Source organism: Nannobrachium achirus (genome assembly GCF_963921795.1).
Source record: "Nannobrachium achirus genome assembly, chromosome: 7".
NCBI lineage: Eukaryota > Metazoa > Chordata > Actinopteri > Myctophiformes > Myctophidae > Nannobrachium > Nannobrachium achirus.
Genome location: NC_137816.1, coordinates 3,830,294 through 3,854,696, shown reverse-complemented (window position 1 = coordinate 3,854,696; position 24,403 = coordinate 3,830,294). Strand labels below are relative to the sequence as shown.

Here is a 24,403-nt window from a genome sequence, read left to right as displayed (position 1 = left end):
ATATGACAGGGGCTGCATAGGGGGACTGGGACTTGACAATCCATCCTTTCACAAATAGATCCTGGACATATTCCTTCACTTCTTTGTAGAGTGGTTTCGGGATCGATGCGTAGGCCTTTTGCACTGGGATGTTGTCCGTGAGCCTGATCTCCATCTGTAGTGAGGGGATGCGACCGATGTCACCACTGTCCTTAGCAAAAGCCCCAGACTCCTCACAGAGCACTCTCTTCACCACCTGCTGTTGTTCAAGGCTCAGATGGCTGACATCGACAGGCGGCAGCCAGGGCTCAGCGGGGGTTGCACTGGGAGAGGTGGTGTGGTTAACCTCTGCTGTTACCTGTGTCAGCGGGACATTAGATTGGTGTGACTCTGCTGCATCAGTCTCTAGGACCTTGGTGACATGTTGAATGACACCTAGGGGCGTTCTCTTGGGCAGGGTGACCTCATGCTTTGAGTGGTTGGAAACAGGCACTTTAACATAAGGCCGCTGTGTGTGGTTGATTTCCAGGAGGCCTTCTCCCACACTCAGCTCTCCTAAAACAGGGTTCTCTTCTGCAGGCTCATAGAGGACAAGGGGATCAGAAGTGTCAAAGTTGGGGGGGACCCTGCACCACACATGTACTGTACTTCCTGCTGGAATGACAACATTGTCTCTGCCCACTCTCACAGTGGCTGGGTCACAGAAGGTCTTTTGGGGGGTCTGAATGAAGTTGACCATGGCCTCCGCTTGCTCTCCCTCCATTCCGAATGCACTGCGTAGGAGGCTGACTACGGTGGCTACCGCAGCACCAGAGGACTCTTGTCTTTTGATGATCTGTTCAAGTACGTTGGCTCCTAACAAGGGCTGGGGTAGGGACAACTGGCTGACGAGGAAGGGGGCTTGGACAGTGAGATTTGGGTTGTCATTTCCTGCGAGGTTGACGGTGAGCTCCACCCACCCGTCATATGGGATGACTTGGCCATTAGCTGCATAGACTTTCAGGTCTGTTTCGAGGAGCTCCTGCAGCGATCTCACTGGGTAGCTGGGGATGTGAGCACTAGCCCATGTTCTGTCAATTATGCTCACCTGTGAGCCGGTGTCAAACAGGACTGTTGCTGGGTGCCCATTAATCGAACATTTCAGTTGGCTTTTCTTTCCAATTAGGGGCACTTGGCATCTGGTGGTACTTTGGCAGGTAAGGGTTTGGGTTGTCTGTGGTTTGGGGTTCTTGGGCAGTCTTGGTGGGTGTTTAGGGGTGGGGTTTACTGGTCGGGACTGAAGCTGTGCACCGGTCTCTGGCTGTCCCTCGGCAGAGACCGGATCTCGTTTCCCTGAAACCTGGTCCTCTTCAAGCATCCCACCGCCCGGTGTCCTGCTTCTCCACACACAAAGCAGTGGTTGCACTCCTGCAGGTTCTGTTCCGTACATTTGGCACAGCGAAATGTCCTTCCCCTCGCTTGGAAGGAGGATTGGGGGATGTGACTGGGGGGTGACTGGAAGGGGTGGGGTGATGGAGCATGGGGCAATGGCCGTGCTGGCAATGGCATGGGAGGGGTGTGACTGGGCGGTGGCTGGAAGGGGTGGTATGACTGAGTTTGGGGCAGGAATCCAGCTGGCAGGGGCAGTGAATGGGCCATCTGGGTGTTGTTTACCTGGTGATCCATTAAGCTGGCCACCAGCTGCGTAAGGGTCTCCACCTGCGCACTGAGCTGTTGTATGGTCTGGAGGTCCTGGTGGTCTGCAGCGGGACCTCTTGGCTTGTCATCAGTCTGCTTATCTCCTGTTTCCACTTTGGCACTGTGGGCCTGTGTTGTCTTTTGGCGCGGGAGCTGGCCAAGTCTGCGCTGATGTTCATTCTCGTCGCTGATCATTTTTGTCATTTGGCCGAGGATCTCTTCATCAGTGACTTGGCTGCTTGAGACGAGGGGTCTCAGTCTCTGTCGGAGGTCTGCATGTTTTGCTCCCAGGCCCTGGTAAATTGTATTGAGGAAGACCTCTTGGATGGTCTTCGGATCATAGGAAATGTCTGTGTTGGCCTGCTTTGACTGGAAAAGGAGTCTCTGCTTGAGTCCAATCATGCGGTACAGGAACTGCTGAGGTGACTCGTGTTCAGTTTGCCGGGCACACATTAGCTCCTGAAACATCTCTGTAGTAGCCTTCTCGCCAAGATGGGACCTGAGGAAGACCTTGAGTTCAGGGATGGCCAACTCGTCTTTGTTTGACAGCATGTCCTTGAATGTGCCTGGTTTGATGATTCTCAGCACGCCCCGGACCAACTCTGCGTCTGCGAATCCATCTTTGACTCCTTCCTCGATCTGCTTACTGATGCTGTTGTAGCTGATGTCAGAGCTCTGGTCCCCGATTTGGCCCCCATGTACCTTGAACTCTCTGCGCTGGAGGTAGGGGAGGTCTTTCAGGGGAACCATTCTCTCCGGTGTGTTCTGTGAAGGGGGGTAGGGCACTGACCCACCTTGGTGGTTGTGTGTAGGGGCAGGGGAGGCAGCTGTAGCTTCACAATGTCTCAGTTTCTTACCCAGCTCCTCGTACAGCTTTCTCAGTTCCTCTACTGGCTGGGAGGTGCTGTCGTGTTGGGGGTGGGGTGGTAATGACGCGTGATCTGGTGGGGCCGTGTTGACAGGGGGGTTTGAATGGGGATGGGGTGGCATGATGTTGCCGTAGGTGTGGTTGGAAAGGGGAGGGGTTGGGCTGGTATTGGGTACCACCACATGTGGTGTAACGTCACTTGACGACGTATTTGATTCTTCCTCCATTATTATCTTGCATATCACGTCACTCAGCATCAGCAGCTTGCCCACGCCTTCATCCTCACTTCCTAGTAGGGCTCCAGACTGCATGTAGGAGATGATGTAGTCCATGCATCCCTCCTCATCAGTCGGGCTCAAGTGCTCGATGTCCTTGGTGTCAGATGAAAGGTCTTTGGCAATCTGGTAGATGTTGGCACTTGAGAGCTTAAACAAGTTCCTCTTTATGCTCCACACCAGCTCCTTACGTACTTGAGACATGGTGCGCGTGGCTCTGATGTAGGGCGATGTCTTCTTGTGGTGAATGCTGGCTTGGTGGGCCAGCAGCGTTGCTCCTCGGTGACTGGCGTGCGGTGACGTCCCAATTCAGCAGTGCGGCTCCCTGGAGAGATCTTCTTCCTTATCTCCTCCTGTGGACACCCACTGGCTGACTCCTGGACTGCAGTCACGTCTCGTCACCTCGGTCTCCTGGTTCTGGTATCACTGAATCAGCATCCCACCAGCAGGTGGCGCTGATCCCGGACGAGCCCCCACAATTTGTAACGGGTCCCAAGCTGGGCCGGGTACCACAGTTACAGTATTGAATATGTTGGGTTCAATGCCTCTCTTGTAGCGGTCTGAAAAACAGAGGAAATGTACACAGGAATGAGGACACTGAACCATCTCTTGTGTTTCCCAAAGCTGATCTCACATTTATTCACAATTCAACATCAATAATAATAAATCACAATAAATCCATTCAATAAATCATTTCCCCATACTGCAACAATGTCTCTTTTTCACAAAGTCCTTTCTCAGGTTCAAACTACATGTAAGTATGAAATGTGTGTGTGTGTGTGTGTGTACTGTTCTTTCTTTCACAGGTCGGTAAGTATGTATGTGTGTGTGTGTGTGTGTGTGTGTGTGTGTGTGTGTGTGTGTGTGTGTGTGTGTGTGCGCGTGTACCAGGTGGGTAGGTATGATGTATGTGTGACTATGTGTACTGTATGTGTGACTGTGTACTGGAGTGTGTGTCTTACAGGTGAGTATGGAGGTGAATATGGAATGTCTGATGTGTGTATGTTCTGCTGTCCCTTCAAAATACATTTGCATATACAGTATGTCCACTTTCTCAATAACACTGTTTTCACATACAATAACCCTTTGGCTTCAATATTCCCATTAAACCTCTTAGTCATCATATCACATTGAAATATACATCCAAGTGCATCTTCAGTATTTGTACTGGTCCCATGTACAGTAGCTACCATTACTAGTGCATTAGATTGACAGTGTTGAATCTGCTATAAAACCAAGGCTCAAAATCACAGTGCAGCATAAAGCCACATTATTAGCTCAAAGCTATTTTCAGTAGTTGACTATTGTCTGTTCAAAACCATTTGACATCATCACACAGGGAATAATAATTGAAAAGGAGATTAGCATATTCAAATACACTCAAACACTGTAACCTCTAAAGCCATTAAGCAATAAAGATAATTTCAGCACCCAAGTACTAAATAGGAAAGATAAATATAAAGACTATCAAATGCAATATACTGTATGTTCACCACCTCAGCTCCAAGTAGTGAAATAAAACGAATATAACTGCATCTAATGATTACAAAACCCTTCACCAGTGATACATCTGTCAAGTGTTCAGGCAACCAACAGTGGAAATGTCGTGGATAAAACGAAACAAGCATGTTAACTTGTGCAGTACACAACAAAGCAGACGGCAACTTCAAAGGCTTCTCAACGTGGCCGCAGCCATTATGCAACCCTGCAAGGCGTTCATTTCGCGGACTTTTTCTCGACTTTTAAACTCGATATTAAACACACAAAACCTTCATAAAAACTCAGCACAGTCTCTTCACATAAACACTACATCTTATGAGTTAAGTTGGTGTTGTTTTCACGTTGTACTAACCTGAAAAACAGAGGAAATGTACACAGGAATGAGGACACTGAACCATCTCTTGTGTTTCCCAAAGCTGATCTGAAGGGGGAGGGGAACGCACCTACACCTTATAGGAGGAACTAAGGGAAACACCTGCTGCAGACAAAGGTTCCGGCTCTCCATCTCAAGTGCACTGTATTGAATTACTACCGATATTATTTGGCTTGTAACCATTAGAGTAATAAAAATAATAAACATACTGGACTTTTAAATGATAAAGTGCATAACCATTTTCTTACAAAATAAAAGGTTACTTCACATTTGTGAGGGTATCACATATGGTATGGTATGGTATGGTATGGGTTTATTGCTTAGTCCCCAAAGGGAAACATGCTTTGCCACCAGAGCGAATACAAATACACAAAATCAATGACAACATATAACAAACATACAAATACACAACAAATGACAATAACAGACTTTACAAATTACATGACACCCTCCCTAAAACCAAGCTAGCGATGTACGTTAACGTTAAGGAATCTAACAGCAGCAGGAACAAAGGATTTCTTCATTCGCTCAGTAGATATTATAGGCATCAAAAACCTGTTGCTAAACTTGCTACGCAGGTCCTTAAATACCTTATAGAGAGGATGGTAAATAAAACGTCAGGGCAGGTGAAGTTGTCTTTCAGGTTGCCCGACAGGGCAAGTGCTCATTTGAGAGGGGATACAAATGTCTATAAACATAACACGAGATATCTGTCTAAACACCTGAACGTGGCCAGTGCGCTGTGTCTTCTGGTCTGTGGAATGTAAAATAAGAGCACTATTTACCTATAATGTGCTGGTTTTACTGTTGCTACATTTAAAAATAAGTGTGAACCCACAGACATATTCAATCATAGCTTAAGTATTTGGATTTGGAGGTATTGAGGTATGACATTTTATCGCACAGCCCCAGAAAGTAAAGAAATAAGTGTCAAATTGAGCGGTAATTAAAATCGTACCTATCATTTTATAACGGACGATTTACTTTTCGGGCAAGTGGGCATTACCTTCGGGCAAGAAGACCATGACCTGTACTTGCCCGATGGGCAAGTGCCTCTGAGACCTTAGTGTCAACCCCTGGGTTAGGGTTAGGATCACTGGTCAAAACCAACTGACCAATAGCAATCACTGTGTGTGTGTGTGTGTGTGTGTGTGTGTGTGTGTGTGTGTGTGTGTGTGTGTGTGTGTGTGTGTGTGTGTGTGTGTGTGTGTGTGTGAGAGAGAGAGAGAGAGAAAGAGAGAGAGAGATAGAGAGAGAGAGAGAGAGAGAGAGATTTTCAAGAATCCACAATGACAGACCAGTTTTGCCTTAGCTGTTTTCCTTTACCTGTATAAAATAATACATTATAACGGCTAACTGTACAAAGATAATACATTAGAACTCTTACCTGTTTAAAATAATAGATTATAAGTGATGTTAACTGGTGGGATAGTATAGAAGGAAGCTGGCACAGATAAATAAGTCACACCATGTGTTCTTTGGTGGCATGTGAACTTTGAAAACAGAGGAAGAAACCACAGATAATTATGAAGTCAAGCTGTCATTGTGGGTTGATGAATTAATGTTGTTGTTGTATTCTGCTTGTTCCTGTTGGCTTGGACACACACACACACACACACACACACACACACACACACACAGACACACACACACACACACACACACACACACACACACACACACACACACACACACACACACACACACACACACACACACACACTTCTTACTTTCAGGAAGTCTGTCTCTAACTCTAGTCGTCATAAATCTACCCTGACAGCTGGGGTTCTTTTAAATTAAAAAACTAATCTGATTGATGCACAGCCAAATGAGGAATGTCACTTAACAGCCACATGACACAGCGGTAGGTGAGAAATGTCACATACTGCCACCTGGCAAATGATATCGTTTGGTCGCATGTGAACGGTAATAATTACTAGAGAATCTCCATGTATTTTCAGCTCTTTATAAATAGAAAATGCATATTTTATTTAACCAAATAGTATCACTTGTATCACATTTTAGGGCCTTCTAAATACAGTACTTTTCTAACAGACCTTGTTGGCAGGTATCAATACACTTTTAGGCCGACATGTTTGTGCCAGCGTGGGTGATTAGTTCTTCACTGCCTCGTCTTGATGATTTAAACATGAAATAAAGGGCTGCTATGCTCGATAACAGGCTCGACGACAAGCCCAAATGCTTATTGATACCAGGTTGCAACAAATGTGTTATCCAGTTTGTAATGGCTCGGGATTTGAGCCCCATCACTACCCATCTTTAAAAGTTGGCAGAACAAATCAAATAAATGCACCACATGAGTGGAGATTATAAGTGGGCATCCATCCACAGTTAGCTGGTTGTTGGAGGAAATATCCTCCGAGGGGGGTCCACATGTCAATTTGGGGGTCCTTGATATAGAAAAGGTTTGAGTACCACTGAATGAGGGCATTGATACAACACAAACATGAATGGAAATACAATGCAGTTTCACCCCAACAGTGATGTACCATAGTGTAGTAAAGTATGAACTGAATAAATTGAGGAATGCAATGAATAATAAGTTGTTAATTAAGACCTGGAAAACATCTGTGTCACTTTACATTTTAACTATTTTCCCGCCGGTTTGTTCTTTCTGCGGCAGAGTCTGTCTGGACAGATGAGGGGTGGCGCGGGTGTGTACCGTAGCAGAAGCTCCCGTAACGCTAGTCTCAAATCTTGAGCACACATAAACAATAATGGAGGTGGGATCACTTTTTTGGCCGTTTTCTATGCCTGGATCTAGTTTCTGTATTTCTATGCTCTACTACTGGTGCAACCGAGGGACAAACTTCAGCCTGGTGCATTGGAAAGGGAGCGCAGGAAAAGGGAGCGCAGGGAGTGCGAATCTTTGAATATATATTTCTTTATTTAACATTTGTAACTCAAATCTTTCTATCTCGGGGTCCCTGGAACAAAATATTTAGAGATGGGTGTTTGTGGTCAAATACATGTAATTTTAGGGGTCCTTGACATGAAATGGTTTGAGAAGCACTCATCCTAGAAACATACATTTTTCAGAAAACTGGTTTAGAAGACACTCGTAGAATCGTCCTCAGGTGGAGTAGAGTACTGAAGCGACGCACCATATTCTGAGTGTAGTAAAGTAAGAACTGAATAAATTGAGGAATGCAATGAATAATAGATGAGTTTAATTAATAAGTGGTTAATTAATCGAATGGATGGATGATCAGTTTGCTGTTCCCTGGTGTCAGAAGGGCCAACAGGAAAAGGTAGAATCTAAAACCTCCACCGGCTGTCTGTCCGCCACACGTCACGTCACACTTTTCCCCTACTCATATCTCCGCCACCGTTGCCCTTATTCATGCCAACCTTCGCAGACACACTCCTTGGCTGCCAAACCACAACCTCCACCCCTCGATTCCTGCAAGACACATTTTTGGACGCTCCTACAGAGTTTGCCCTAAAATCAGGCAAAGTGGTACACAGTATATCTAAAGTCATGTCATCAACATGGATCTGTCCCATTTCCCATATTCCCTCCTGATTGGCTAACATTGCCAAAGTTTGTGTATGCGACCTGGCGGTCGCTTATCTCCCAAATAGGGAGTCTTACTGGTGTTTGTGCAGTAACAGTGTTAAACATCTCTATATTGTGACAGTAATCATTGCTATAGTGTTTGTTCAGTAACAGTGTTAAATATCTCTATATTGTGACAGTAATCATAGTGTTCAGTAACAGTGTTAAATAGCTCTATATTGTGATAGTAATAATTGCAATAGAGTGTTTGTTCAGTAACAGGGTTAAACAGCTCTATATTGTGACAGTAATCATTGCTATAGAGTGTTTGTTCAGTAACAGTGTTAAATAGCTCTATATTGTGATAGTAATCATTGCTATATAGTGTTTCTTCAGTGTTAAATAGCTATAACTGTAGTTTAGTTACCTGCTATGAAAGGGATTCTGTAGTTTGGTTACCTGCTATGAGAGGGATTCTGGTGCCTGTAGTTTCCAGGACCACCTCCAGGGGGCAGTGTTTTGCCGTGGGTTCCCTCAGGATGACACAGACCCATGCACAGACCTCGTCTCTCCGGTCCATCTTGTTGCCAAACTGACGCCGTGGATGCACAGCACATTTCATTTTGAAATCAAATCATTTCAAGTTTGATAACAAGTTTTACATCCAGACCCAAGGCATGGCCATGGGTTCAACCTTTGCACCCAATTATGCAAACTTATTCATGGGTCACTGGGAATCCAAGTTCATTCAGAACAGAACTGCCTCCTCCCTCCTAAATAAGGTGATTTTTTTGGAAACGATACATTGACGACATATGGTATTTGTTGGTTCAGAAGGTGAACTGGTTGAGTTCAGGCAGTATATTAACAACACACATCCCACTCTGAAACTCTCTGAAAAAAAAAAAAAAAAAAAAAAAGTACAATATGTGACACCTACAAGTGTATGTGCACAATTGTAATTTTGTATTTATTTTACTTTGTGTATTTCTACTGAAAAAGGCCAAATCCAGATAGTGTTTTGTGTTGAAACTACAGTAATACTAATTACTTAGTCCCGCCACCAGGGGGAGTCTCGCCTAGGGTGAGCAGGGATTGTGAGGTATTATAGACCTGTGAGGCTTCCGTCCTTCAGACAGACTACAGCCTGCTTTGAAGAACAACATTAACGTCTCCTGTCTATATATTCTCCCTGTACAATACAGGTTAGTAATATGTGCAAAACCATCACAACTTATAGCAAAGGACTCATAAGCCTTTCTTATTTTGTTAACTGTAAGACTGATACAGAGATATTGTGTTTTGGTGAAGTTTGAGACTGGGAAATGTGCAGTGACTGACTGTGATCCTACAAAATGGAGGCCTTGTTTATTTTCTGTAAAAACGGCAGCTCCCTGACATTTGTGCCTTAGCTCCACAGTTTAGCATAGGAAATGGTGTTATATTGTACATATGATTATAGTAACTGTTGTAATGGTTTTGGGTAAAAGTATTTTGATATTCTTTATAAAAAACGTTCTGTATGCAGTAAGACTGTGAAATATAAACAATACAAGGTTTAAAAACAATGTTACATTACAAACAGTACAGTATTTACTGGGAAATTAAGAGACTGGTTAAAAAGCAGTATTAAGTAGAGTGTGTTTCAGAGCACATGCAGATTAAAGCTACACTACATAACTTTTTGTAAACAGTGTTTTTGGTGAAATATGACAACAGAAAAGAGACCAATGTGTAACAATGATATTCTAACAGTAACAGTTATTGAGAATTGTGAAATATGGAATTATTATGGATGTTTGATTATTGTGATTTGAGTGATTATTGAGTTTAAAGAAGAGAAAGAAAAGTGATTAAGATTTCTGTGAATAAACAGACAGACTACAGCCTGCTTTGAAGAACAACATTAACGTCGCCTGTCTATATATTCTCCCTGTACAATACAGGACTTGTCACCTGTTAACAGCTACTCAATCCTGAGGGCTGTAACAGATTTCTGGAGGCACTGCTGAGATGAACATCACCAAACCAGAGAGGATGCTCATCTTTAACCCACGAACCTAGGACCTCACAGTACCGGTCGGGTGGAGTGACGGTTGTGCGACTGAGGCAGCTACGGACCACGGCGTGAGAGGGACCCTAGCTGGAGGAGTGCAGCACAGCTCGTCCAACATCACAGAGCCAGGGTGCTGGAGCGGCAGACGTGCGACTGAGGCAGCTACGGGACCACTGCGTGTGAGAGGGACCCCAGCTGGAGGAGTGCAGCACGTCTCACCCACTAGTATTTGAACTGTGTTTTGTCCAGAGCCGCTGGACGAAGACTACGAACTGTATCCTGTCCAGAGCCGCTGGACGAAGACTACTGAACTGTTTCTGTCCAGAGCCGCTGGACGAAGACTACTTGAACTGTTTCCTGTCCAGAGCCGCTGGACGAAGACTACGAACTGTATCCTGTCCAGAGCCGCTGGACGAAGACAATACGAACTGTTCTGTCCAGAGCCGCTGGATGAAGACTAAACATGGAAGCTAGGAAAGAGCTGACATGGAAGATAAAGAAACGGCTTCACAAATTGACAGCGGAGGAGCTGTTTGAAGTTGTTGAGAAAATCACACCAGTACCAGATGTCGACTCATCAACAGTAACTAAAGGTGATGAGGAGAGTTGTTTTGATTATATCTGTACTTATTTGAATTGTAAAACACTGGTTGATTCTGAGGATCAGGGTTTTTCACATTTACTGGCTTTGAGAGATGTTGTTAATGAGATCATTACTCTTCGTTTTACAACACCTACACCTGCTAAAGTAATTAATACAGGGGGTAAGATAGCCGATACATCTCCCACTGATTCTGCTGATCCACAGGCGGTTGAGTACCAAATGTTATTGGATAATTACCAGGCTTTGGGCAAGAAATTAGCTGAATGTAGGACTACACTGACACCAGCTCAACACACACCTACCTCCACTGTTTCACCACAGTCAAATCTGAGTGCAGACACATTAGCTCAGGACCATAGCACTACAAACCCAGCACACAGCCGGCCTGACAGCATGGTTTCTCTTAGAGACTTATCCTTTCTGCAACGTAAAGAATTCAAAATCTATGGGGGTCAGGTGGGAGACAGTACATCAGACATCAGCTACCATGGGCTATGCAAGCAGATTGACGAGGGGCTGAAGGCAAAGCATTCACAGAGTGAAATCATCCAGGGTGTTCTACGCATTGTCAAGCCAGGACAGTTTAAGGACATGCTAATTAACAAGGATGACTTAACCCTTAGTGAGCTCAAGAGCTTCATGCGTTCACACTTGAGTGAAAAGAGTGGAAGTGAGTTATTTCAGGAGTTAATGAGCACTAAGCAGGATGAGCATGAGAGTCCCCAACAATTTCTGTACAGGATGATCGGATTGAAGCAGAAAGTCATGTTTGCATCTAAACAGGGTAACATGGACATTGAATATGAGCCCCGCACAGTCCAGAATGTGTTTTTACGTACAGTTCACCAGGGCCTTCTCCCCAAATACAGTGACATCCGCACTGAACTCAAACCCCTTTTGTCTGATTATGTGGTGTCAGATGAGTCCCTGATAAGGCAGGTGAACAAAGTTTGCAGTGAAGAAAGTGAGAGACAGCGAAGACTGGGACATGGCCCTCGCTCAAAAGTAACACATGCCCACAGTGCTCAACTTGAGAATAATGACACTGAAAAACAACCGGAAAGCAAGACAAAGAGTAAAAGTAATGTGATTGAGGAACTGAATGCCAAGGTTGATGCTTTAACAAAATTGGTTGAGGCCCTCACAGCTGTTAAGACCCCAGAACAACCCTGTCAGTGTGACCATCCCAAGCCAAAGCCCAAACCCATAGCAAGGCAGTACGGATGTCCTAATTGTATCGAGAAAGGCTCATCAAACTCATGTAACCATTGTTTTGTATGTGGGGAAACAGGTCATAGGGCAATAGGATGTCTTAAAAGGGGACAGACCAAAAACGCTAGTCATTCCTCTGCTGATGCCCATGCCCTAAGCAGCAGTGAACAGCAATGCTCCACAGAGGCAGAGCTGCCACATGAAAATCATGCCCATGTGAAAACTAACTTTGTGACCCCCTCACCCATGAACAAAGAGACTGAGATCCGAGAGAGAGTGGCCCAGTTAGTTGGGAGGAAATGTAATATCAAGTGCTACATTAACAGTTATGCAGTAGACTGTTTATTCGACACAGGTGCCCAAGTGAGTCTCCTCGATCGTCAGTGGGTAAAGACTTATCTCCCTGATTACAAAGTGCGTCCATTGGCTGAACTGATTGGACGACAGCCTCTCAATGTGCTGGCTGTCAATGGGAAACCGTTACCATATGACGGCTGGGTAGGAGTGATGGTGAGTCTCCCTGACAACAGTGACCCCAGTCTGACTATACAAGTGCCCTTCCTGGTCAGTAGTGTGCCCATGGACCGCCCCCTGATCGGTTTCAATGTTATTGAGCAGCTGATACTGGGACCAGAGGGTGGTGCTGACCTCATACCTACCCTTGTGAGCCTCCTCCAGGGTGCGATGAACCTCCAGGACGATAAAGCCAGTGCATTAGTCAGTTTCGTTCAGACCAAACTCACCAACGAGGAGAAAGTCAGTCGAAGTGTGTTGAGAGTGGGACTGCATGATGTAGTTATTCCAGCAGGTCAGGTCAGACATGTTAAGTGTAGAGTCCCATCCCCCTTTGACACGTCTAACCCACTTGTGCTCTTTGAACCCACTGAGAACAACCCACAGTTACAACAGCTGGATGTTGGAGACAGCCTTATAGCAATCAATCAGGCAAAAGTCCCCTATGTAAGAGTCCCCATTGGTAACCACACAAAACATGAAGTGACCCTGTCCTGCAGAACAGTGCTCGGAAGCATTGAGCCAGTAGTTAAGATTATACAGACTGATGAGGAGGGACTGAAGTCCAGTGGCAGTCAGGAGGTCCCTAAGACTCAGCAGGGAAACAGTGGTTGTGTGGCAGAGAGGTGGGACCCACCAGTTGATGTAAGCCACTTAAGTGAAGAGCAGCAGAAAGTTGCAAAGGAACTGCTACGAGAGGAGTCAGCAGCGTTCGCACGAGATGACAATGACATGGGGTGTATAACCAGCTTAGAAATGTCTATCACACTCAGTGACCATAACCCTGTCCAGAAGTCCTATGCCTCTATCCCCAAACCCCTATACAAGGAGGTAAAGGAGTATATTGAGGATCTTCTTGCCAGAGGGTGGATCATAAAGTCTAAGTCCCCTTACTCAGCACCTGTCATCTGCGTGCGGAAGAAAGATGGCACACTCAGACTCTGCATTGATTACCGTCTCCTGAACCAGCGCACAGTCCCAGACCGCCACCCCTTACCAAGAATTCAAGATCTCACAGACACCTTGGGAGGGTACAGCTGGTTTTCCATTCTCGATCAGGGGAAGGCGTACCACCAGGGGTTCATTGCAGAGGGGTCACGCCACCTGACCGCTTTCATCACCCCTTGGGGTCTGTTCGAATGGGTGCGGATACCGTTCGGGCTGACCAACGCACCTGCTGCGTTCCAACGTAGTATGGAAGAGATGCTCGCTCCCCTGAGGGATGAGTGTTGTATCCCTTATTTAGACGACATACTGTGCTATGCCAAGACGTTTGAGGACCACATGGAAGGGCTGAGGAAAGTCCTTAAAGCTCTGCAGAGTCACGGAGTGAAACTCAGGCCCACAAAGTGTGACCTGTTTAAGCATGAAGTGAGATACGTTGCCGGTTGGTTTCAGCCGAGGGCATCCGCATTGACCCTAAAGACTTGGAGGCGGTGCACGCCCTGAAGAACGAAACACCAACCACGATTGGAGATGTTCGAAGGATAGCTGGATTTCTGAGCTACTATCGTTCCTATGTCCAAGATTTCTCCAGAGTGGCAAAACCCATCTATGAGCTCTTGCAACAAAAGAGAAACCCAGAACAGCAGTCTCAGGAGAGGCGCAAGACTCAGAAGGGCAAGGGTGCCCAGTTGCCATCACGAACTCCAGTCGAATGGACTGAGCAGCACCAAGAGACCCTGTGCAAGCTATTAGACCAGCTAGTGAACCCCCCTATTCTCGCTTACCCAGACTTTGAGTTGCCTTTTGTGCTCCACACGGATGCATCCGATAAGGGACTTGGAGCCGTCCTGTACCAACGCCAGAATGGGAGGCTCAGAGTAATTGGCTATGGCTCAAGAACCCTCAACCCAGCTGAAAGAAACTACAGACTGCACTCAGGCAAACTAGAATTTCTCGCTCTAAAGTGGGCCGTCTGTGAGAAATTTAGGGATTACTTATACTATGCCCCACATTTTACCATCTATACAGACAATAATCCCTTAACGTATGTCATGAGTACAGCTAAGTTGAACGCAGTTGGGTACAGGTGGGTGGGTGAACTGTCAGATTTTAGATTTGACATAAAGTACAGACCTGGCAAAGCAAATGGTGACGCAGATACACTGTCCAGATGCCCCCTAGACATCAACAAGTATGTCACTGAGTGTACACAGGAACTGCCCAGAGAAGCTGTCACTGCTACATGGGGAGGTTGCAGGGCAGGTGAGAGCGGAGATGTTGCCTGGATTGCTTCCCTGGCTCTAGCACAGAGTGCCCAGTCTGAACCAAGCAGCAGAGAAGCTGTGACACCTATTGATCTTGCGGAACTGCAGCAAGCTCAGAGAACTGATCCAGTGATCGGAGAGATTCTGAAAATGAAAGAGTCAAACCAAACACTGACAGAGGACATGAAGCGGAGTGTGAAGGGCATTGGAAAGAAAATGATGCACGAGTGGACAAGGCTTCACATTGAAAATGGGATTCTCTATCGTAAGACAGCAGAGAGGCGTCAACTAGTCTTGCCCGCCAGCTTCAAACCCCTAGTCCTCAAGCACTTGCACAATGATATGGGCCATGTCGGCACCGAAAGAGTTCTCAACTTGGCGAGACAGAGATTTTATTGGCCCTATATGAGGCGTGAGATTGAGACCTATGTCACCAGACAGTGCCAATGCATTAAGCAAAAGAAGCCAGTGACCCACATACGAGCACCAATGGGTAGCATAACCACCAGCTCACCACTTGAGCTTGTATCCATTGACTATATGCACTTGGAACCAAGTAAAGGAGGATACCAATACATTCTTGTTGTGGTAGACCACTTTACCAGATATGCACAGGCTTATCCGACCCGCAACAAGTCTGGGAAAACGGCGGCGGAGAAGATCTTTAACGAGTACATCCCTAAGTATGGTTACATGTCTAAGCTCCACCACGATCAGGGGCGGGAGTTCGAGAATGACCTCTTCCGGACCCTACAGCAGATGAGCGCAGTGGGACACTCCCGAACTACCCCCTACCACCCCCAGGGTAATCCGGCTGAACGGTTTAACCGTACGATACTCCAGATGCTGCGAACCCTGAGTGAGGAAAAGAAGGAAAATTGGAAAGAGTATCTTCCCCAGATTGTACATGCATACAATAGCACACGCCATGAAGCGACTGGTTATTCACCTTTCTTCTTGCTTTTTGGTAGACACCCAAGGTTGCCAATAGACTTGCTATTTCGGATGGTTACCAGTGAAGAACCCCAGACAGCAAGGGGCTATGCTGAGAAATGGGCAAAACGCATGACTGAAGCGTACCGCATAGCATCAGAGAACAGCAAAAAGTCAAGTGATCGTGGCAAAAAGTACTATGACCAGCACACAAGAGGAGTAGTGTTGCAACCAGGTGATCGAGTGCTCGTACGCAACCTGAACCAAAGGGGTGGTCCTGGAAAGTTGAGGGCATATTGGGAGGACTCCATCTATGTTGTCAAAGAACAGATCAACGACAATCCAGTCTACAAGGTGGTCAAAGAAACGGATAGGAACAAGTCACGTATCCTACACCGCAACTTATTGCATCTTGTCAATGACCTACCTGTTGATCTACCTGCAGAGACAGAAAAAGCAAAGTCAAAGAAGAGGAGAGGTCCCAATACACCTCACAGAGAGACAGAACCACAACCTGACAGTGAATCAAGTTCTGATGAAGATGGAAAAACCTACTATGAGCTAAGATATAATCTGAGAAGTGGAAACAGAATGGATGCTGCACCCACAGAACAGAGAGAAACAGAACAGGAACAGTATGGTGATAACCAGAGCATTGAGCCTAACAGTGATATGGAAGAGGAGGAACATGATGGAAATGAAGAGCCGAGAGTCAGCCACACACCTTCCCTAGCGAGTGAAGGTGAAGCGGAGGAGCCTGATCCAGAAGAGGTTCCAGAGAGACCTCGCCTGACCCCTAATTCTAATGATCACACACCTAGAAGGTCCATTAGGGATAGGAGGCCAGCAACACGTCTCACTTACGATACTTTAGGCCAGCCTTCAGTTCAGGGACACCCTTCAGTGAGTAGTGCAGAGGTTTATGGACCACAGATGACACATTGGGGAATGCAAATGTACCCTTTCACACACTATCCAATCCCAACCCCTTATTCCATCCCATCACCATATTGGCCATCCCCTTTCCCCTATCAAGTATACCAGAACATGCCAACCTATTCTTAGAGGGTTAAGAATTTGCACTAAAGTTTGTTATTTTGGGTCTTGTGGAGTATTTTTGAATGGTAAAATGTCAGGAGCCATTTTATTTTTTGTTGGGGAGTGTGTGACACCTACAAGTGTATGTGCACAATTGTAATTTTGTATTTATTTTACTTTGTGTATTTCTACTGAAAAAGGCCAAATCCAGATAGTGTTTTGTGTTGAAACTACAGTAATACTAATTACTTAGTCCCGCCACCAGGGGGAGTCTCGCCTAGGGTGAGCAGGGATTGTGAGGTATTATAGACCTGTGAGGCTTCCGTCCTTCAGACAGACTACAGCCTGCTTTGAAGAACAACATTAACGTCTCCTGTCTATATATTCTCCCTGTACAATACAGGTTAGTAATATGTGCAAAACCATCACAACTTATAGCAAAGGACTCATAAGCCTTTCTTATTTTGTTAACTGTAAGACTGATACAGAGATATTGTGTTTTGGTGAAGTTTGAGACTGGGAAATGTGCAGTGACTGACTGTGATCCTACAAAATGGAGGCCTTGTTTATTTTCTGTAAAAACGGCAGCTCCCTGACATTTGTGCCTTAGCTCCACAGTTTAGCATAGGAAATGGTGTTATATTGTACATATGATTATAGTAACTGTTGTAATGGTTTTGGGTAAAAGTATTTTGATATTCTTTATAAAAAACGTTCTGTATGCAGTAAGACTGTGAAATATAAACAATACAAGGTTTAAAAACAATGTTACATTACAAACAGTATTACAGTATTTACTGGGAAATTAAGAGACTGGTTAAAAAGCAGTATTAAGTAGAGTGTGTTTCAGAGCACATGCAGATTAAAGCTACACTACATAACTTTTTGTAAACAGTGTTTTTGGTGAAATATGACAACAGAAAAGAGACCAATGTGTAACAATGATATTCTAACAGTAACAGTTATTGAGAATTGTGAAATATGGAATTATTATGGATGTTTGATTATTGTGATTTGAGTGATTATTGAGTTTAAAGAAGAGAAAGAAAAGTGATTAAGATTTCTGTGAATAAACAGACAGACTACAGCCTGCTTTGAAGAACAACATTAACGTCTCCTGTCTATATATTCTCCCTGTACAATACAGGACTTGTCACCTGTTAACAGCTACTCAATCCTGAGGGCTGTAACATTGATCCCAAGCTATAAAAAATATCATTACCAAACATTGAAAAACTATTAAAATATATATAATATATATAAAAATATTTTGAAATGTGATCCTCATTTGAAAAATATAGCTATGTCACCACCAAGGTTTTGCTTTACGAGAGGAATGAACATTAGAGACTCTGTGGTTAAATCACTTTATAGATCACCAGGTACCAGCTCCAACTGGCTGAGGGAAGAGTTGTGTGGCATCCACCCATGTGGTAGATGCACTCACTCACTGCTCAAACACCTCAACCACTAAAGTTTTTTTTTTTTTTTTTTTTTTTTTTTTTATATCACCCACACACAGGACAGGAATACAAAATTAAAAGCTTTATCAACTGTAATAACACCCATGTGTTATAAACCATGATATGTATCGCGGCATGTTCCAAATCAGACAACGAGAGACACCTTCCACTGCTAATCCTATAATTTTGTGGATCCTGCCGCTTCGTGTCTCATCTCTGCCCCCTTGTGGACAGATACATTTATTGCTGATCCTTCTGTCTCTGTCTCACATCAAATACCTGTCATTATCAAATAGAATTCCTTCACATCACTTACATAATAATGATCGCACTGCTGTTGTCACTAATCACATTATATCTCCTCAGTCTTCTAGCAGTTTTCCTATCCCAAACTCTGACTCTCCACTCACTAAAGTCGGTTTTAAGACTAGTAAAGTTCTTGGAATAATTCATTTTAATATCAGAAGTCTCAAGTTGAACTATATTAAACTTTTGGTGCAACAGAGTCTGTTGGGTCTGCAAGTTCAACAGACCCAACAGACTCTGTTGCACCAAACAGGGGTTTCAGGGGTTAGCTGACATTTGGTGGGTCAAGAGTAGCCACAATCATTGTAGTTTTGTGTCCACAACGGTTCCAATTTGGGCATACATTTTAGGCGGACTCCTGGGGTTCAAGAGGTTAAAAGTGGATAATCGGCCTAGCTGTTTCCTTGTTTTTGTCACTTTAGATTTGGAGAGAGAGAGAGAGAGAGAGTTATGATTATAGGTTACAGTTCTCTGACCCTCATCCACCAAGAGCAACTAAAAAGTGCACGATCAGTAATGTATCAACCAGGGCAGGAATTTCATGGAGGCCATGAAGGCCATGGCCGCCGTTGCCCCTTAGTTTGGCCTTGTGCCCCCCAAACCAATGACCTGAGGCCTCAGTGGCCTTAATGCCCTAAAGCTGACTGTATCATTTAATCCTCTGTCTCTTTCTTGTCAATATATACAGTAGACATCAGTGTCTCTTTCTTGTCATGTAGACACCAGTGTCTTTTGTTGGCCTTGCCTCTAAAATGTCCAAATTCCAGGCCTGGTATCAACGTCTGCGATGCGAGAGTGTGGTCTAGACTCTAGCCAACACCAGCTCGGGACTCCTGGAACCCTCCACACTCTCCTACCTAACACCAGGGTCTTGAGCTCTACACTACAGTGTTGTTAGCTGAGCTACTGCGCCGCAGTGCATGTACACTACAAGGTGGTGCGCTTCTTGCCTTTCCTGGCTTAGCAACGTCTAATCAGAAACTATTTGGTGCTTCTGTGGGCTACAAATTCCAGGTAAACATCAAACATGGTACCAAACATACCAAACTGTTTTTTAAAACACTGCTGCCCCACAGTGTGCATTTAATGTTAAGGTTAAAAAAAAAAGAAACGAAAACAAAAATGACTTGTAATGTCTCACTGATTATCGAAATAAAACTATTCATTCATTCATTCATTCATTCATTCATTCATTCAATGTACTAAAGTAGTGGACAGGGCTGGTTTCCCATGTCATCACAAAGTCATGCTACCAGCAAGGACCTGTCGAGTAAAAGAAGCCATGCAACACTATATGTTGTCAAAACGTGATTCAGGATGCTCTGTCTAGATAGAATGATCTTTCTTACTTGAATTGGAAGCCTGATTGTTTGTGAATTTTACATATTATGATTGTGTCTGCACACTCATGGCAAGGATGAGTTAAATTATGTTTTCTCATGCCAATAAAGCTCTTTGAATATTAGTATTATTATTATTTACTTTACTATTTCCAATTTTCAATATGTTTACTTCAACTCCATTGCATCTTAGAGGCTAATATTGTACTTTTACTCCACTACGATTATTTTAAAACTTGAGTTAGGCTACTTTACTGTAGATGTTGATAATTATTACAAAACATACATTAACCACTTCAACCCTTTATGCCAGCCATTTAAAAATAGCCAATCTACAAGTTCGCAATGCGTTGCAATGTCTCCTACGGATGCATTTTCTCTATGTTCAGCAGTATACATGCATATTGAAATGTATGGTTATGCTTATAACATGAATTCCCAGTCACACATAAGTAAAATGTACCAATAAAGTGTCACAAACAGAGAAGCATGCTTTGGTAATTTATTTGAACATTCACCTGAGCCCTGCCACGAGGGCTCAGCACTTTTTTTTTTTATTAAATCATCAGAGTTAGTAAAAAAGAGACAGTATATATTAGTAGTTATAGGTTTCTACATTATTACAGATCATTGCTCAAATATAATGTATGCGTTATGTCAAATGTCACTCAGGTTCATTGCCCAGTCAAATAGGGTTCACATCTTGAGTAAGACCCTCTATATCAGGGGCCTTCTTGTTTTTTTTTTGGTTTCTTTTTCCTTCTTCTTGCATCATCTCCTATAGAGATGAAGCAGGGACTCCCACTACACATTGTATAAAATTATGTTTCAGATGATTCCCCCCCACCATGCTTTTCAAAAATATATATTTTGTATACATATTGGTCCATAATACGGTTTTATAAGGTTTTAGTCTAAACAACCACTCGGATATTTAAATTTCATGATCTGTCTGTCTCTAATTCCAAGCCATTTCAGATGCAATACCAAAATGCTCTTTGTTGGCGACGGGGCACTGTCTTTGGGCTAAAATGTTAATGATACAGAGAAGATTAGCGCGGTACCACGATGAGAACCATGTAGAGTCAATCCATTCAAGCCAATTTTAGTACCACTTTATCTCATGGTTCCACCCACATCATAAAAACAGTTTGGGAACGACTGGTCTATAGTATACAGAAGAACACACAGTCTAACCAAAAAAAAAAGGAAAAAAAAGAAACTTTTGCATCTGCAATCTTCCCATCACCTTGATTAATGGGTTATAAGTGGTTATAAATTGGTTCAATATATCTGTTTCGACATAATATATTGAACATTAACCAAACATATTATGTTGGGTTAATTGCCCAGCGGCCCTATAGTGCGGAGGCAACACTAGAGGTCCACCAGAAGGGGGCGGTGTAGCTGAAGTCGTTATGCTTGTCAGACACCACACACATTGCTGCCTTAACCTTCAGTAGATGGCAGCAGCTCATATTTCACCCTTGTCGTCTTCTGGACCTTGTAGATGGCCACTGCACAGATCATAGCAACCACTGTGAGAAGACATCCCGCGATGAAGACCAGGTTCAGGTTCAGGTTCAGGCTGGTAGCTGAGGGAAAACCACAACAACAACAACAACAACAACAACACTGTGAGATCATGCATAATAGAACAACAGTGGGTCAGGACCCATGTGGGTCGCAGACCAATATGTATTGGTTGTGAGTAAATACCCCTTTCGTTCCTACATTTTGTTTATTTCAAAAGATTTTCAAAAAAGTCCCCCCCAAAAATCAAAATTCGTCACATTATGTTTTGTATTTTTATTTTATAAATAATCCCATTTAAAATACTTTTAAGAAGTAGTGAAAATAGCCGATCTACAAGCTCACAACATGTTACATGGCGACGTGTTGTGAGCTTGTAGATCTTCACTAGTTTGAGTCCCGGGGAGACATCGTTTTGACTTTTTTTCACAGACTTGAGAAAGGTTTCAGAGTCACCTGTGATCTCAGACGACCTTCTCAAGCGCAGGGGACCCTGGGAAATGTAGTGCCTTGCAGTTTGAATGACAGCCTCTCTCTTCCGTCGGTGGTTGGCTGCAGACTGAGTGGAGTTGATGCATCCCTTGGAACATCTGGCGTTGGGGTTCCCGGCTTCACACAGCATAACAGAACAGCTGATGTACACCTGAGACAAACACAGTTTAAAACCTTGTTTCTTTGTGGAAATAATTGTACCATCACTGGAGCTAAACAGTTCCCTGTCCACTGTTCCAGCCGCATACCACATAGGCTCTGTGTAGCCTGCAGCGGGTCGCTGGTTCCATTCCCGAGCCCGACCAGATGTCGCTGCGCGTCACTCCCCATCTCTCCCCCATTTCCTGTCAGTCTACTAAAGGCAAAAGCCCCGAAACATAAAAAAAAAAAAAAATACAAAAAACCCTGTTTACCTGATCATGTGATCCTATGAATTTGAAGGCCTCCATTGAAAACTGGAAATGTCTCTCATGGCGTGGTGAAAGAACTTCAACAGTGTTGTCCACGGTACACCTGGTTGGAAACAAGAACAAAACACCTATTGATGCTAAGAGAGTGTGGTGTATATTCTCACAAAAAACAAATAGTATAATTGTATAATTACATAAACATAACATTTTTTGTGCAGTTTAGAACACACAAAAGCAGGCATTTATGTGAGAGAAATTATTTAAAGCAGTAATGAATTCATTGTGTGACAATGTTGCTGTATTCTGTTACGTGGTATTCCCCCTGGCTTGTAACTTACTCAACTGGAAGCTCAAATATCATTAATACTATAATAACAATAACCTAAATCAGAGGTTCCTAGGCTGTTCAGACCCAGAAATAACCAGGCTATGATCTCCACTCCCCCCTATTGAAACAGCTTAAATATGGCTTAAAAAAAGACTAAAGCGTGTGCATGCGTGTGTGCTGTGTTGTAAACTGCACTCACCCATGTTCTATGATGGAGTAGGCTGGTTGGTAGCTGGGGTTGTCGTACGGCGCAGCTCTGCAGGACACCACAAACAGTTCGGTGTTGTTGAGTGAAGACGAGGCCTCTATCTCCATGTAGATCTTGTCCCCTACGTCGTACTCCAGTGGATAGGAGCGGGGGTCCATCATGGAGGTGAAACGCCGGCTGTGAAAGAACTCAAACTGGTAGGTGAACGTACCGAAGCCCTTCTCCTGGACCGTGACGTTGTTTCTGTGGACGCTGTAACTCAGGGTCACGTTGCCAGTCTTGGGGTACTGGCAGTAGACCTCCACCTCCAACAGGTGCGTGCGGGTGATGACGTCACTGGTGTTGTCAACGGTGGTGATGGCATTTTTGAAGATGAGGTTCTCGTCATCCTCCTGTACGCAGGAGATTTTAGTTTAGTCTAACCCAGTGGTTATGAAGATAGGAGTTTAGTCTGACCCAGTCGTTCTGAAGGTAAGAGTTTAGTCTAACCCAGTGAAGATAAGAGTTTAGTCTGACCCAGTAGTTATGAAGATAAGACTTCAGTCTAACCCAGTAGTTATAAGAGTTTAGTCTGATCCAGTAGTTATGAACTAACAACTTGGATTAAAGTGATACCAACGTTGAACACTGGAGTCTGTTTGCAGCCTGATTGCATAAGCATTGTTGCATTGTTATTTGTAGTTGTCCATTTCTCTCTCTCTCTCTCTCTCTCTCTCTCTGTGTCTGTGTTTGTCTGTGTGTCTGTGTGTGTGTGTGTGTTGTGTGTGTGTGTGTGTGTGTGTGTGTGTGTGTGTGTGTGTGTGTGTGTGTGTGTGTGTGTGTGTGTGTGTGTGTGTGTGTGCGTGCGTGCGTGCGTGCGTGCGTGTCTGACAGGTTGGCATGCTGGCATGCAGGAAGACAGACAGACAGACAGACAGACAGACAGACAGACAGACAGACAGACAGACAGACAGACAGACAGACAGACAGACAGACAGATCACATTCCTTAAAGAGGCAGTGCAACAGAACAATACATATAACACAGCTCTCTAGTACCACAGCCCCATTACATAACTATGTGTAAAACTAACCTTTAGTAAATGCACAAAGGTGTAAAGTAGAACAGATGTGACCAACTAGCATCCAGGTATGACTTCGTTACCTCAATCTCAGTACCACAGCCACTGAGGGGGATCACTGCTATGATGTGAGTGCTGTTTTGTTGGCTTTCCAGGCTGCAGGCTACGTTGCTTGGATCATTGAGTCGCAGATGTCCTTCAAGTCCCCGGAATGAGGATTTGTTCACCTCTACTGTCATGGCGGTCTCATCGCAAATCACATTGGCTTTCACTGAAATTAAAGGTTTCCAGAAGATCATGATGATAATAGTATACCGGTAACCCACATAGGTTGTTCATTTGCTTTAGATTTAGTATCATAATTTTGTTAGACTTACGAGACAGTGGTTCTGTGGTAGTGGGGGCCATGGTTGTAGTCGCTGCAGGTGGAGATAACAACAATGACACATGTAACTCATCACACCACTTCAGATTTCTGAATTTGAAATATGATGCAGTAGTAAAC

General features: G+C 44.2%; 1 protein-coding gene across 1 annotated transcript; it reads right to left on the bottom strand.

Moving 5' to 3' along the window:
- Positions 1–21,316: 21,316 nt before the first annotated feature.
- On the bottom strand, positions 21,317–24,137 carry LOC308288064 (ZP domain-containing protein-like; the record flags this gene model as incomplete). Its single annotated transcript, XM_080729407.1, has 4 exons — positions 21,317–21,384; positions 21,857–22,032; positions 22,830–23,230; positions 23,982–24,137. 4 exons carry the CDS (start codon positions 24,135–24,137, stop codon positions 21,317–21,319), a joined length of 801 nt encoding a protein of 266 aa, XP_080585533.1.
- Between the last annotated feature and the right edge of the window lie 266 nt (positions 24,138–24,403).